Source organism: Leptonychotes weddellii, chromosome 13 (genome assembly GCF_054177405.1).
Source record: "Leptonychotes weddellii isolate Sample4059 chromosome 13, ASM5417740v2, whole genome shotgun sequence".
In the NCBI taxonomy this organism is placed as follows: Eukaryota; Metazoa; Chordata; class Mammalia; order Carnivora; family Phocidae; genus Leptonychotes; species Leptonychotes weddellii.
Genome location: NC_138381.1, coordinates 25,264,889 through 25,281,895, shown reverse-complemented (window position 1 = coordinate 25,281,895; position 17,007 = coordinate 25,264,889). Strand labels below are relative to the sequence as shown.

Genomic DNA, 17,007 nt, shown 5'->3' with positions numbered 1-17,007 from the left:
GTCAATAAAATGAGCAATTGGTTTTTCTTGACAGATTAAAAGCTTAAGGTTTTTATTTCAGAAATCCTGTTGCAAACAAAATAACTTGACACAGAATCCTCTTAACTGTTTTTAAGTATTTATAGACAGAGGGGCGCCTGGGTGGCTCAGTCGTTAAGCGTCTGCCTTCGGCTCAGGTCATGATCCCAGGGTGCTGGGATCGAGCCCCACATCGGGCTCCCTGCTCAGCAGGAAGCCTGCTTGTGTTCCTGCTCTCGCTATCTCTCGCTCTCTGTCAAATAAATAAATAAAATCTTTTAAAAAAGTATTTATAGACAGACATATAGATATATGAATTATTTATTAAGCTACTGGATTGAGATTTTTGGCTTTACCTTGCGTTGTCAAACTGCACGACTTTGGGCCTACCATTTAACTTCTCTGGGCTTTCGTTTGAAAAAAAAAAAAAAAGCCCTACAGAGTAAGATTTAACATTCTGCCCTCTACATGACTGATGTTTACATGTTATGCACTACCATATTCTAGGTTCAGGGACCTTATGCATGGTTCACCAAGGGCTTTTTTTAATTCCTCCTCCATCTAGCTAGTTCTTTTACCAGCCCAATACAATGAAAAATTATTTCTCTTAAATATGCTTCTTAAATTAGATAGCAAAATGGCTTTCACCCCAAAGAGTAACTCCTCACAGGCCTGGGTACGCCGGCGTGCATAACTCCATTACAGCCTTTTTAAAATGCACAATGAAACAGCATCAATCATTTATGGCTTATTAAATACAGTATCTTTGAACACCTGTCTCCTGCCAAAACTTTGTTCCCATGAGAAAATCAGATTTGGGTACCATTTTTAAGGTACACTTGCTCTGCAATTATCACCCACTTGTCGGAAAGGAAATTTCCAGTAATTGTAATACTACCCTCATTATTTCCTTAATATAAGTTCAGTTCCAGGTAAGCCAGAATAATCTAGGTCCAGTCATCCAGGGGCAGCATTTAACCTGTTCACTGTAAAATAAATGTCATTTCAGGAAATATATAGGAGAAAAATTAAAACCCAAGATGCACCTGAAACAAAACAAACCAACAAAAGTAACCCAGAAAATTCAAATCCATCTCTACTGTGTGAGTCCTGCCCTGGTTTAATTTCTGGACATTCGTCCCCCATCACAAACGACCAGGATAATGAGAAATAAACAGCAGCAGCACCACTATCACCTTGAATTTCAAAAGTGAAAAGGTACATCGCTACAATCTATCTGTCGCTATCCATAAAGCTCTGCCAGAGGGTCCATGCTACGCGTGGAGGTCAGGTTCCTTCCCTCTCTGCATGAGAGGACTGAAAATGTTCCCAGGTGTAAAGGACAAAAGAGACAACGATGAAGCTGGGGATTGAAAAGGTGCTCCACGGCAGGAACCCAGACCCAGATGGGGAAAAGTCAAGAAGAAAGCAGAAAAGAAAGAGCCCACTGAGATCAGAGGAGGAAAAGGAAAATAGGGCTCCTGACCAAATCTGGTAGGGGAACGTGGAGATGGAATAGATGAACAGGACTGGCGTCAGTGGGTGGTGGGATCAAATACTGGGCGGTGCGGGCAGAGACTGCGGAGGGCTCAGGAAATGGGTAGCCCTGGGGGGAGAGGGAGGCCCAAAAGAGGAAAAAGGAGACAGGGCGCATCCACCACGGTCTCGGGAGGGTGGCGGGGAGATCCTCACCTTGGTTTTAGTCCGGCTGGCCTTGGCCTTGGCCCGGCGCGGGGGCCTCACCGCCTCGGCCATAGACCCTGCGGTAGCGCCGTCGCCGTTTGTTTTTGTCAAAACCCTGCGCTTCCCACAACCTGTCCAGTTCCGGCCTCCGGACTTATCACGTGACCGGGCCTCCACCAGTTCCGGAGAAGGGGCGGCAGCACAGGGACGCTACGGGCCGCGACGTAGGACAAACCACTCCAGGAAGCACGTTTTCCCTGAAGGATGGTGGCTCCGCCCCCTTCCCTCAGGCCCCACCCCTGGCGCGGGGCTTTGCACCTCCAGGTGTACCCCGTACGCGCGGGCTCGTTCGGTTGTGTGGAGCCCTGGTGCTGACTGTCCGGGTTGAGATTGCGTCTGTCTCTCCGGCCCGCACTCGGTGTGGAGCCCGGGTGCGCTGGCATACCTCACCCCCGCCGGCTTAAAGGAGTCCGGGGAGGTATGTTTATTTATCAATCTTCTTTTGACCTGTAGTTAAGTAGATCCCCCAGTCAGCCTCAATCTCTGCTTTGCGCCCCTGATGTGCCCTTGAGATTTCCACCTCGGTTCCCTCAAAGGGGAACGATGATATTTGATGAAGATTAAATGTGCTAATCGTGAAAGGTACTTGTGGAGCGACAGGCATGTCAGTAAATGGAAGTTATCATTACTATACAAATTGCTAGACAGCAAATAAGACACCCGTCCCGAGAAGGGCAGAGAAGAAATAAGACACATAAAAGTTTTCTTATTATAGATTTTCCGTACCTTGCTTCATTTTTAAAATTCCAGGTGTTAAAAACCTGGCCCCTTCTCCCTTCCCCCGCTGTTCAATTTCTTTTTTCCAAAGCACTTAGTACCTCTTAAAAATACTATATAATTTGCTTTTATGTTTGTGTCTGTCAGCTCCTCCAGAATGTAAGCTCTTAAAGGGCAAGGGTTCTTTGTTTTGTTCCCTGTTGTATCCCCAGGGCCTCCACAACACGGGCCAGCCTAGAGTAGATGCTCAATAAATATTTGATGAATGGAACAAATGAATGTGAGTTGTTTTGCCTGGTGGTGGGGTAAGATAGTTGAGATGGCTTCTATGGGAGGAAAATAAGACTATCCACCCACTGGTGGCATATCCTAGAATGAAAAATCCAGGAATATGACATGAGAAATGGGAAGCACTTAAGAGATATACACTGCATAGTGACTTGTTTATGAGCTATTTGATCATATACAGTTTCACATATTTTGAAATCCTCAACAACAAAAATGTTATCAAGCCACTCAGAACGCACATGCACTTTGTATACCTGTGTGTGTGTGTTTATTTATTTATGTGTAATGGGCGAGACTTGGCAAATATGAACAAAATCTTTTTACCACCTTTACTACCCATTAATTTTGCTGGTGTTTCTTCAGGTCTGGAATACCCTTTCTGGTTTAGACCAATTCAATTCCTTTTTGGCCTTCGAAGTTCTCTATGTGTTAGTCACTACTTAGCAAAACAGAACTGACCCTACCTTCACTTTCTATGGTTCACAATTTAGTTGGGAAGCAGACACAGTGCATAGGTAAATTGCGATAAATATATCACAGCCAGGCCACCTGGGTGGCTCAGTCGTTAAGCATCCTCAGGTCATGATCCCAGAGTCGTGGGATAGAGCCCTGCATCCGGCTCCCTGCTCAGCGGGAAGCCTGCTTCTCCCTCTCCCATTCCCCCTGCGTGTGTTACCTCTCTCGCTGTGTCTCCCTCTGTCAAATAAATAAATATCACAGCCTAAAGGGAAAAGTGGCATACTTTACATTTATAAACTGAATTTTGTAAGAAAATTTTGCAAAAAAAAAAAAATATATATATATATATGAACTGAATTTATTAGACCTTAGTACTGTAAGTAGTTAATTTTGCTAGTCAGTTCAGGCAATAGAAGAAATTAATCTATATTAAACTTAATACTGTAGTTTTAAATGCTTGAGGGAATTTAAATCACAATGGGACCGATTGTTTAACAAAATTTGGTCCACTGAATTTGAATGACCAAATGTTAAAGTTCCCTCTTGAAAGTGATTATTAAAATTCATTAGATTTATAAATAGAATGTTGAGATGAAATAATAGAATGTTGAGATTTATAAAGATAAAGACTTAAGAAAAACTAAATTAAAAAAAGAAAAAGAAAAACTAAATTTTACAATGTATATGACTAATAAATTGAACATTAATTTTGAAATAATTTAAAAGGTCAATTTCAAAAAACAAAACAACGATAAATGTACATAAACGCTACCTGCAGACACCCTAAAAAATGTACATTGATGGCAAGCATGGTTAATCACTCACCTAATTTAACAGTGAAGGGTTTGCTTACTAAGATTCTTGGGCAGTAATCACCATTTCCTAAGCTCTTACTATCAGTCAGGAACTGTTCTGAGTACTTTTCACATAACTCATTTGATTCTCATAACAATCCTGCAAAGTCAGTTGTTTTATTGTTCTCATCTTATAGACAGGGACTAAGGCTCAGAGAAGTTAAATTATTTGCCTACGGTCACTCTAGCGAGCTAGCCTGAGCTAGTAAATGGGGGAGCTGGGATTTGAACCAATGCAATTGTACAGTATAAATAAATAGACTTTTTTTTAAAGATTCTATTTATTTATTTGACAGAGAGAGAGAGAGCACAAGCTGGGGGAGCGGCAGGCGGAGGAGAGGGAGAAGCAGACTCCCCGCTGAGCAGGGACCCCCCCCCCCATGTGGGGCTCAATCCCAGGACTCTGGGATCATGACCTGAGCTGAAGGCAAATGCTTAACTGACTGAGCCACGCAGGCGCCCCTAAATAGACTTTTAAGATAGGTAGCTAGGCTTTCTCTCTCCGTATTTGTGATACTCTAAACTTACACATTGGAGCTGAGATGAATATCAGAAATATTTCATTTAAAAGATACTGGGTTAGGGGCGCCTGGGTGGCTCAGTCGTTAAGCGTCTGCCTTCAGCTCAGGTCATGATCCCAGGGTCCTGGGATCGAGCCCCGCATCGGGCTCCCTGCTCTGTGGGAAGCTTGCTTCTCCCTCTCCCACTTCCCCTGCTAGTGTTCCCTCTCTCGCTGTGTCTCTCTGTCAGAGAAATAATAAAATCTTAAAAAAAAAAAAAAAAGATACTGGGTTATTCAGAATAGTCACAGCATTGACTGTTGGGTATTGGTTTTATATATTTTTTCTTTCCTTCAAAAAATTCTATAATAGTTTTAAATTTTAATATTTTTAAATGTATCTGCAAGCAACATAAAGTACAACATAGAAAAACATGTAATAGAAAGTTAACCCTCCTCTCCCTAGAGTTAACCATTATTAACAGTTCAGTATGCATCCTTTCAGACATTCTACCCATGTACAAATATCACATTCTTAAATACTCAATGTCCATGTATATATTGTCTGTAACCTTTTAATTAATAAATTCTGGAGATATTTCCTTGTAAGGAAAATGGCTCTATTTCATTTTTCCCTTAATTAATTAAATATTCCCTAACTTTATTTAAACACACTTCTGATGGCCATTAAATTGTTTCTGATTTTTCACTATTAAAAGCAATGCTTAGGGGCTGGCTCAGTCGGTAGAGGATGCATTTCTTGATCTTGGGGTTGCAAGTTTGAGCCCCACGTTGGGTACAGAGATTACTTAAAAAAAAAATCTTAAAAAAAAAAAATGCTTACAAATGACCATACTTATACATTTTTTGTGCATGTGTACTTCTATAAGATAGATGCCTAGCTGTAAAATTGCTGATCAAAGAGACATTCTCAATTTTAATTTTAATAAGTATTTACCGAATTTCCTTCCAATGGGTTATATTCATTTTCATTGCACCTTTCAGAATTTAAAATAATTTTTGGGGCATCTGGGTGGCTCAATCGGTTAAGCATCTGCCCTCGGCTCAGGTCATGATCCCAGGGTCCTGGGACAGAGCCCCACATCAGGCTCCCTGCTTAGCAGGCTCTCTGCTTCTCCCTCTCCCTCTGCCTGCCCCTCCTACTGCTTGTTCTCTCTCCCTCTCTCTCTCTGCCAAATAAATAAAATCTTTAAAAAAAATTTTTTTAATGAAATATTTTCAATCTCATGAGAAAAATCCCAATTTAAAACAATTACCAGGCATTCATAAAAGGAGTATAATTCACATACTATATTACAGTATTCCAAAATTTCATATGAGCCTGATTCCTAAGGCAGCCAGCATCTGGAACAGTATTTGCCATAACAGGGGTTCAATGAAAGCTGCTGCACTCAGGAAGGAGCGCTGGGTAAACCTTTCTTAAACTCACCTATGAAATTAGATTCCAGAGGCTCTGTTGCCATCTGGTGGTAATTTCCCCCCTGATGACACTTCCTCTGACATGATTTCCGAGAAGTCCTTCATTCTACAGTTAATTACTTCCTCAGTCTGTATGAGGCATTAATTATTTCATCATCCGTGATTACTAAACATATTTTTTTAAAAATTATGAGGAAATCACATTATTTCTCAATTTTTTTCAGTTTCTTGAGACAATTAGCTGGAAGTGCAAGTACCAAAAATATCCTCCTGCCTACATTTTTTTGAAGACTCTTACATAGACGGGAGCTCTTCTATTAACAGACTTTTGCTTCCACAGTAAGCAAAACATATAGAACTTATCTTTTTTCTATTATTTCCCCTCTCGTAATCTTCCCCACTTAAAAAAAAAAAAGTTAAATGAGTCATAGAAATGGTGAGTTATTTGTACCCCCCAAAGCATCAGATACCTGCTGGTGTCCCACTCATATCTCCTTGGCATTTATGATTTCTGAATATGCAGATCCAAACTCCAATTGTCACATCTTTGCCTCAGAGCTCCCTTTGGCCACATGTATGCAGGTGCCAGGGAAATACTGCATCCCCCTAAACTGAAAGCAGCCCTCAACCACTGACAGATGGGGATTGACATAAAAATACCATTATGGGTTGAATTGTATCCCTCAAAATGCATATATTGAAGTCCTAACTCGCAGTACTTGAGAATGTGACCTTATTTGGAGATAGGATCTTTAGAGAGATAATCAAGTTAAAATGAGGTCATAAGGGTGCGCCCTAATCCAATATGACCTGTATCCTTATACAAAGGTGGAATTTGGACCAGAAATATGCAGAGAGGTAAGACAACCATCCACTAGGCGAGGACAGAAGCCTAGAACAGCTCCTTCCTACACAGCCCTTAGAAGAAACCAACTCTGCTGACACTGTGACTTTGGACTTCTAAACTCCCCAACTGTGAGAAAACACATTTCTGTTGTTTAAGCCAATCAGTGTGTGGTACTTTCTTATAGCAGCTTTAGCAAACTAATACACACACCCTGCTCCCTCACACCTGGCCTGGACTAACACTGTGATCTGTGTTCTGTGCTGTTTCCCAGAGTCCCCCATGGGATTCAGCTCCAATTACCCACAGTGGCAACTTCCTTGATAACACAGTCTTTATTCACTTCCTTCTCTTCCCTTTTTCAGTTCCCATTTCACTACTAGGTCCACCTCCGAAATGAACTACTTGATCTCGAACTCTCAAACTCTTGAACTCCTGGTCTCCAGGCCTCCTTGAGGAACCCAGACAAGACTGTATCAGAAATGGTACTCAGATGTCAGGATGGCATTCTGGAATCAGACCCCTTCCCAGCCAGATGGTCACAAGATCTCACTGCTTACGGAAGTGGAGTGAGGGGTGATGACCACCGACCTGAAGCATCACAATTATTGGAGGCCTCATCTGTGGGGACTCAGGGCAGGATTCAGGGGGACAGTCTTATACAACATTCCTGACATTTGAGAGATGTGGGGTGAAATGTAGCTATAAGGACCATAGAGTGGGTTGGTTGTTGAAGGCTGTCAGTGTACCAAAGAGAATTACAAGCTCAGGCCACTAGGACTAACAAGAAAGCCAGAAAGCCTCTATGGTAACATGGACAGAAATGCATTTTATAGAAGTTACAAAGGAAACAGGAACACGAAATAATGTTACTCTAAACTAGCTTATCCTCATTTAGACCCCCCTGAGTCAGGTCCAGGGGGCATTCTGGAACACATGGTACATTCTGGAACAGGTGAGGGCAAATCCAGAAGGCCAGGACATCACACAAACGCAGACATCTCCACCAGCTTCCTCTGTGGCGCCCATGCTTCTCCTTCCAGCTCATACCTGCGGCCTCAGAGGAGGTGTCCTTCAACCCGGTGCGTGGAGAAGAGCAAAAACACTCATGCCTGGTTCACGAATAAATCATCTCTGTATGTTAACTGTTGTTCATCTCTCTGTGGGCTGCTGCCACACGACAGCCCCACCCAGGATGAAGAGAAGTGCTCCCCGTGGGCAGCGCATCAAGTAACCCAGCTGGTCATCACGCGGTGCGAAAGGAGAGGAGCCCCAGGTAAGCACAGACACAGACTGCTGGGCAATGGTGCACGACTTGACTGATGGATCAGGGAATGGGATCAGAAGACTGAAAACAAAAGAATGGGCAACAAAATGTGAAATCTGTGTGTCTTACACCAGCACGCACAGAAACTACTCATCAAAGGAGGTGCAGAGCAACCAGGTAGGTAGGATGACTCATCCAGGGACATCCGGCCAGCCTCTGTCCTTGGCCATGCCAGTGCTCCCTCAGTGGACTCATGAGCAGAGTAGCTGTGGTAGCAGGGATGAAGACTTTTACACCAGGCCCACCTTAGTGGCTACTGCTAAATGTCTGACCAATTAGCCCCTGAAGCTGAAGGTGAGCCCTAATTAAGTTATCATCCCCTCAAGGAGACCAACCAGCCACTTGGTGGAAATGTGATTCCATTGAACTCCTTCCACTCTAGAAGGAGCAGAGATTCACCTCTACTGGGACTGATTCCAAGGATAGATTCTCCTTTTCTACTGGCAGTGTCTTGGCCAACAATGCTATCCAAAGGCTCAAAGAGTATCTCACGTATCATTATGAAATTCCACATAACATCACCTTAGACCAGTGTTTGCCAAATTGCTTTTCATTACCCTTCATTAGACACTTTTTGCTAATTGCCACTCCCATGAAATTTTAATAGCACAGATATACTGTATCCCTGTATATGCACCATATGTGTATCTGTGCTTTAAACATAGGAAGACTAAAATTAGGGTGCCTGGGTGGCTCAGTTGGTTAAGCAACTGCCTTCGGCTCAGGTCATGATCCTGGAGTCCCGGGATCGAGTCCCGCGTCGGGCTCCCTGCTCAGCAGGGAGTCTGCCTCTCTCTCTGACCCTCCCCCCTCTCATGCTCTCTATCTCATTCTCTCTCTCAAATAAATAAATAAAATCTTTAAGAAAAAAAAAAAAAGAAGACTAAAATTAGTTTTTCCCATCAAGAACCAATTTTCACCGCTTGTGAGTAATACTGCCCCCACTGAGAATGCATACCTTACACCAAGAGCTTCACTTTATAGTGAAGTTGGTGCAACAACAGGGAAATGCCCATGGGCTCCACTTTGTCTGCTACATGCCACGTCACCTAGAAGCTGCTGTCCTGATAGAATGTTGGAATGGCCTTGTAAAGGTGTGGCAGCTTGAGAATACATTGCAGGGATTGGGGTGCTGGTCTTAATGATGAGGTCTTATATGGTGCTTATATAGCCATAATATGGTACTAGATGTTGACTCCAATAGATAGAAAACACAGGTCTGGGAGCAAAGGGATGAGAGTGGCCTCTGCCACCAGAGATTACACTGACCCACTTGGGAAACTGGTGCTTCCCATCTCTTCAACTTTAGGCTCTGCAGCACTAGAGCATCTCGCTCTATGTGGTTGCCAGGAGATGCATCAACCATGGGGCATAGAAAGGGTTCCACTGGGGCGCCTGGGTGGCTCAGTCAGTTAAGCATCTGCCTTCAGCCCAGGTCATGATCCTGGGGTCCTGGGATTGAGCCCATGTCAGGCTCCTTGCTCAGTGGGGAGTCTGCTTTTCCCTCTCCCTCTGACCCTCCCCCCACTCATGCTCTCTCTCTCTCTCTCTCTCAAGTAAATAAATAATCTTGGGGCGCCTGGGTGGCTCAGTTGGTTAAGCAACTGCCTTCGCCTCAGGTCACGATACTGGAGTCCCGGGATCGAGTCCCACATCAGGCTCCCTGCTCAGCAGGGAGTCTGCTTCTCCCTCTGACCCTCCCCCCTCTCATGCTCTCTCTTCCTCATTCTCTCTCTCAAGTAAATAAATAAAATCTTTAAATAAATAAATAAATAAATCTTGAAAGAAAGAAAGAGAAAGAAAAGGAGGGAAAGAAGGAAGGAAGGAAGGAAGAAAAAGAAAGGAAAGAAAGAAAGTTCGTTCTACTAAAACTGTGGCTGATGCCTAGTCATGCCAGTAGATGAGCAAGAAAAGAAAGGAGTAACTGTCCCAGCAGGAGTAGATGATTATCATGAGGAAAGTGGGACAGGGAGGAATATATCCGGAACACAGGAGTTTCACTGGGATGCCTCTGGGGGTTGCCATGCCTGGTGAAAAATTATCAGTTGGCAATTTCAGCAAACAGGGTCTGACAAGAGCCTGATAACCAGGGGCTGAGACCCCTTAGGGATGAGGGTTTGGGTCACCCCACCAGTCATGCAACCTAGACAAGCAGTAGATTTGCCAAGGGGGAAGGGAATCTAGAATGTGTGGTATTAATTTGCTAGGGCTGCCATATCAAAATACCACAAACTGGATGGCATAAACAATAGAAATTCATTTTCTTGCAGTTCTGGAAGCTGGCAGTCCAAGATTAAGGTGCTGGTTGGTTTCCTCTGAGGCCTCTCTCCGGGCTTGCAGATGGCTATCTTCTGGTTGTTTTTCAAAGGTCGTTCCTTTGTGCACACTCACCCCTGGTGTCTCTTTCTCTTCTTAGAAGGATGCCAATCAGAATGGATTAGTGCCCCACCCCAGGGACCTCATTTCAACTTAATCACCTCTTTCAAGGCCCTATCTCCAAACACAGTCACATTCTGAGGTGTGGAGGATTGGGACTTCAACATATAAATTTGGAGGGGGCTGTGAGCAGAATATGATTCACTCCATAACAGGCTGGTGGAGGAAGGAGATGATGAATAGCAGTTATAGACTCAGGACCATCTATAGCAAGGGACTATAGCTTGTCCTACTAAACCTCCTGGTGTGCGTATGCGTTTGCGCGCGCGCGTGTGTGTGTGTGTGTGTGCGTGTTGGAAACCAGAACTTGAAGAAGTGATGGCAGGCAGGATGGAGTAAAATTCATGCGGGCACAGATGGATCTGAGCCACGCAGCGGTCAGCCACTGTCAGGGCACCATCCACATTCCTTCTGCACTTACCGTTCCCTTACAGGGCAGCCCAAATTCCGACTGCCAGGAACTGCCCCTCCCAAGGACTCTCTCGGCAATCTGGATCCCACTCTGCTTGGCACTTCTGCATTTCAGGCAGGTCAGAGATGCCAGGGAATTCATCTTTCCTGGGGGTGGCCCTCAACCAGTGAGTGCAGGGAGCTGGGGAAGGAATATCACCGCTCCTCTCCACTGGTGAGTCGGCTTGAGGTGTGTGTCCCACACGGTTCCCCAGGAGTCCCCAGACTGAAGCTCCAGTGTCCGCAGTGCTGACTGGCTCAATAATGCAGGCCTTTTTGTTTTCCTTCCCTTCCCTCCTACCTTCCATCTCCTTTACCTTCCCACTCCGATACGGGTGCTTTCTGGGATCACCCCCCAGAAAAAAAGACCTGCACTCAAATTCTTTACCTCAGGGTCGGCTTCCGGTGGAATTCAAATTAAGATACCCACGGTCTTCAGGGTAGCTCATATTTACTAAACTTAACGTGTATGCTTATTTGACTGGCTTTGCTCCCTTTACACTCCTGGTTTCTCTCTCAGACTGGTTGCTTCTCCAGGTGCGCTCTCTCCTAGCCACTAATTCTTTCATACTTAATACAGTGTCAGGTGCTGGGGACACAGCAAGAAAAACTGACGGAGAGGGACCTGCTGTCATGAAGGTTACTGTCCAGAAGGGAAGCCAGACTTTAAACAATTAATTTCAAGAGCGAATCATGTCCTATCAAGGACAATCTGGGAGAGAAAAAGGACACAGCAGTGGGATCCAATCTTGTCTGGAGGCGGGGACGGTGCCTCCCCAAGGAAGTGACTTTGCTGGAAGGATCACAAAAATGCAAAATAAATCGCAAATCACCAGGAACCTTTATTTTACTTCATATCAAACTGAAAAAGCCATAAAATTAAAATATTTTCAATTCATAAAACTTTTACATCAATGACATTGACCAATAGAAAAGTGAAATCCCTGAGGAATTGCCAACAATAAATAAAATACTTAAAAACAGAATGTTCTGAGTTCGAAGGAAAATTTCCTGAGCCTGCTCAATCTGGGGAAGTCAATGGCCCTTTGCAAACTTCAGTTTGTCAAAAGGATATCCAATTGATGCAAGTTTCCTGTCATGAGAAGAAGCTGCCACTTTCAGTAACACCTTACATTAAATGGGGGGAAATAATCTTGTTTCAATCAATTTATGCATAGTTCTGAGAAATCTATTACACGGGCAGGAGAAGAAAATATGTGCTCTTTGTGCCAACAGACTTTTACAACATACCAAATAAGTACCAGTGCTAGTTTTAATTTGTTATTAACTGCAATGTGTTGTTTTCTTGTGGAGTGTGGATATTATACAACAAAAGGGATGTAGTCTCCCTACTGTTTGTGGGTAAGAAAAAGAAAGACTCAAATACCTGTGAAAGGGTAAGATTAACACTTTTAAAAATTCCAGAATCTAGCAAGGGAAAGATTCTCTGTGAAGAAGACCCAGGATGGAGGACTGGCTTTGGAGCTCTAGAATTTCTTTTAGGAATGGAGTCAAAATATCTTGTTACATGGATTTTAGGATGTACTTTTTTTCCCCCACGCTTTCACAAATCAAATTCAAATGGACTTGGCCATTAACTGTCACAAGTTAACGGTCAAGTCCCCCACCTAACTTTCTCAGTGGTATATAAAATAATGGCATGCTTTACAAACACCTTCTTAGACTAAATTAAATATGGTGCTCTGTACTTCAGCACACACAGTGAGTCATATAAAAATAAATCTGACATTTAAACCCTGGTAATTTTCCCAACTGAAAGGACACTGGCAAAAACATTTGGTGACTGAAATTTCAACACGAGCACCATAGCCTCAGGAAGGATTAGGACGAATGGTGATGTGGGATGAGCTTACACTCTGGTTTTGGTTCTGTCCCTAATCAGTAAGGAAATGGATTTCACACTTCTGGGCCTCATTTCCTCATCTGTAAAATATAAGAAAGTATGATCAGATGCCCTCTCAGTCCTCCAGCCAAAAAGGAAGGGGATTTATAATTCTGCACCACTGAGGGCGCGTCCTGCTGTGGAACATTCCACAGCCACGCTGCCCCCAAAGCCAAAGACACGCCTACAGGCTGATGGCGTGGACCCCTCTGCAGCCACCTCTCCCCCCACAAGAAGAGTCAAGGCTCCAAATCCAGAGATTTTCCGGAATCAAGGAGATAACACAATTCATTCACAATGTTGGTAACTGAGAGGAAAAGGGTAATTCTTCAGTCTGGGGCAATGTGTAAGCTTCTTTTAAAAATTTCAGAACTTCCCTAACCTCAGTTGATCTAAATGTCTACCATCAATATAAAATACCAGAACATGACAGCAAGGTCTCACTTCAAAGTTTCATGACTGACATAGCTTGGCTAGAGATGCTCCTGCTCTGAGTGCTTCCTCCCATGCCATCGAAGCACCAGCCGGGAAGGGAGTTGTGTTCTGAAAGAAAATAACAAAGAAATTTCATTAGAATGAACCACTGACCTCAGCTCCTCACTCCTACCTTGATACATTATCTACAAAGAATAAGTATGCTTGGCCAAAGAAAGCAAATGGTGAGGAATAAGTATTAAAAGTGATGAAAAATGGGGGTGCCTGGGTGGCTCAGTCGGTTAGGCATCCGACTCTTTTTTTTTTTTTTTAAGATTTTATTTAAAAGACAGACAGACACACAGCAAGAGAGGGAAAACAAGCAGGGGGAGTGGGAGAGGGAGAAGCAGGCTCCCCGCTGAGCATGGAGCCCAATGCAGGGCTCAATCCCAGGACCCTGGGATCATGACCCGAGCCAAAGGCAGACGCTTAACTAACTGAGCCACCTAGGCGCCCCCAAGCATCTGACTCTTGATTTTGGCTCAGGTCATGATCTCAGGGTCCTGGGATCGAGCCTGGTATTGGGCTCCCCACTCAGCAGGCAGTCTGCTGGAGATGCTCTCTCTCTCCCACTGCTCCTTTCCCCACCAACCCCCCCCCAGAGCTCACATGCACACACACACACACACTCTCTCTCTCTCTCTGTCAAATAATAAAATATTTTTTAAAATTTTTATTTATTAGAGAGAGAGAGCAAGCACGGGGAGTGTCAGGCAGAGGGAGAGGGAGAAGCAGGCTCCCTGCTGAGCCAGGAGCCTGATGCGGGGCTCAATCCCAGGTGCGGGGCTCGATCCCAGGACCCTGGGATCATGACCTGAGCCAAAGGCAGACACTTAACCGACTGAGCCACCCAGGTGCCCCCTCAAAGAAACACATTTTTCAAAAAGTGATGACAAATGGATTGTGATGACAACAGCATTGCTTTCTGGTAAACAATACACGTATTTATATTCTCTGATACACAAAAGTTATAATCTGTCTTTACCTAAACATGTTAGAACCAAAAACAGGCAGAGCAGCTAATACCAACAACACCACACAAACCACAAATTCCTACACCTTCCTAGTTCGTTTCCAAAGGCTCAAACTCTTTTAAGTGTTGTGAGAAGTTGCTTAGCTAAGTTATTAACTAAGACAGACTTCCTTCTGTAAAATTCTCTTCAGCTCTGTCAATAATACCCATATATGCTGAGCCCCTGTCCGTTGAGCTGGCGCACACCAAGGAACCCGAGGAGGTGACAGAGCTCATGTGTGTTGGTGTTCGCATCATGCATCTGTGAACAGCAGGTTCTACAGCTCTGAGGAACTAGAGCTGCCAGATCAAAGGTTACCATTACGCAACTAGAATACATGCTTTATGCAAATAGGTGAGGGTAGGAAAGGAAGAGGTTAAAAAAAAACAAACACCACCAAACTCTTGGAGCTGCCCATGACTGCCTGCAGCCATCATGTATGTGGTGTTCCAGAGGGCGGGGGTCCCAAGTCGCTGATTCCCCGGTCCCTCTCTACCGCTAATATGGGCTGTGCCTCTTTCCATGAGAAAAAGGGAACCTTATGAAATGAAGAAATGATGACCAGTTGTAAAAACTCCATTTGTTTGTAAGTCAGAAAGTTATGCATAGTCAGAGGCCAGGGTATTTTAGATCTTCAATTTCCATCATCTTTCACAGCCAAGTTGCTTAGATATTAAAGACATTTATTAAGCAACTTAAGGAGTCATATTTAAATATCAATACATACTAGCTGATTATTTCTATGTAATTAAAACAACATGGCTTCTGTCCCATCTAGCTAATGGGCTATAAGTCACAAAGTAGGTGTTTTCAGAGGACTGAAGACAAGCAAGGTTTGATATGCTCACTGCAAGAATTTTTCAGTGCTATACTGTTGGTGGGAATGCAAGCTGGTGCAGCCACTCTGGAAAACAGCATGGAGGTACCTCAAAAAGTTGAAAATAGAGCTACCCTACGACCCAGCAATTGCACTACTGGGTATTTACCCCAAAGATACAAATGTAGTGATCCGAATGGGCACCTGCACCCCAAAGTTTATAGTGGCAATGCCCACAATAGCCAAACTATGGAAAGAGCCCAGATGTCCATTGACAGATGACTGGATAAAGTAGATGTGGTATATATATACAATGGAATACTACTCAGCCATAAAAAAAAATTGAAATCTTGCCATTTGTAATGACATGGGGGATGGAACTAGAGGGTATCATGCTAAGTGAAAGAAGTCAGAGAAAGACAATTATCATATGATCTCATTCACATGTGGAATTTAAGAAACAAAACAGAGGATCATAGGGGAAGAGAGGGAAAAATAAAACAAGACAAAATCAGAGAGGGAGACAAACCAGAAGAGACTCTTAATCATAGGAAACAAACGGAGGGTTGCTCGAGGGGAGGGGGATGGAGGAATGGGGTGATAGACATTAAGGAGGGCATGTGATGTAATGAGCACTGGGTATTATATATGACTGATGAATCACTGACCTCTACCTCTCAAACTAAGAATACATTATATGTTAGTTAATTGAATTTAAATTTAAAAAATTTTTGGGCGCCTGGGTGGCTCAGATGGTTAAGCATCTGCCTTCGGCTCAGGTCATGATCTCGGGGTCCTGGGATCGAGTCCCGCATCGGGCTCCCTGCTCCTTGGGAGCCTGTTTCTCCCTCTGCCTTTCTCTCTCGCTCTGTCTCTCATGAATAAAAAAAAAAAAAAATCTTTAAAAAAAAAAATAAATAAATAAATTTTAAAAATTTTTTAAAAAAAGAACTTTTCAGTGCTATGAAACACTGAAGGAAAGCCACCACAGAGCACTATTAAAACCTGTTTTGTTGGTGCAGCCACTCTGGAAAACAGTAAGGAGGTTCCTTAAAAAGTTGAAAATAGAGCTACCATACAACCCAGCAATTGCACTACTGGGTATTTACCCCAAAGATACTAATGTAGTGATCTGAAGGGGCACCTGCACCCCAATGTTTATAGCAGCAGTGTCCACAATAGCCAAACTATGGAAAGAGCCTAGATGTCTATCAACAGATGAATGGATAAAGAAGATGTGGTATATATACACACACAATGGAATATTATGCAACCATCAAAAAATGAAATCTTGCCATTACCAATGACGTGGATGGAACTAGAGGGTATTATGCTAAGTGAAATAAGTCAATCAGAGAAAGATAAGTATCATATGAACTTACTGATATGAAGAATTCGAGAAACAAGACAGAGGATCATAGGGGAAGGGAGGGAAAAATGAAACAAGACAAAACCAGAGAGGGAGACAAACCGTAAGAGACTCTTATTCTCAGGAAACCAACTGAGGGTTGCTGGAGTGGAGGGAGGTGGGAGGGATGTGGTGGCTGGGTGATGGACAGTGGGGAGGGTATGTACTATGGTGAGCGCTGTGAATTGTGTAAGACTGATGAATCACAGACCTGTACCCCTGAAACAAGTAATACATTATATGTTAATTAAAAAATTAGGGAGGGTATGTGCTCTGGTAAGTGCTGTGAATTGTGCAAGACTGTGGAATCTCAGATC

At 43.5% G+C, this 17,007-nt stretch overlaps 1 protein-coding gene across 1 annotated transcript in view; it reads right to left on the bottom strand.

Moving 5' to 3' along the window:
- The window catches only part of EPG5 (ectopic P-granules 5 autophagy tethering factor), a 104,419-nt gene extending 102,563 nt beyond the window's left edge, over positions 1-1,856 (bottom strand). The window contains exon 1 of the mRNA XM_081802531.1: positions 1,711-1,856. Coding sequence (XP_081658657.1) covers positions 1,711-1,773 — 63 coding nt within the window. The 5' untranslated portion in view covers positions 1,774-1,856. The remainder of the gene's footprint in view (positions 1-1,710) is intronic.
- Between the last annotated feature and the right edge of the window lie 15,151 nt (positions 1,857-17,007).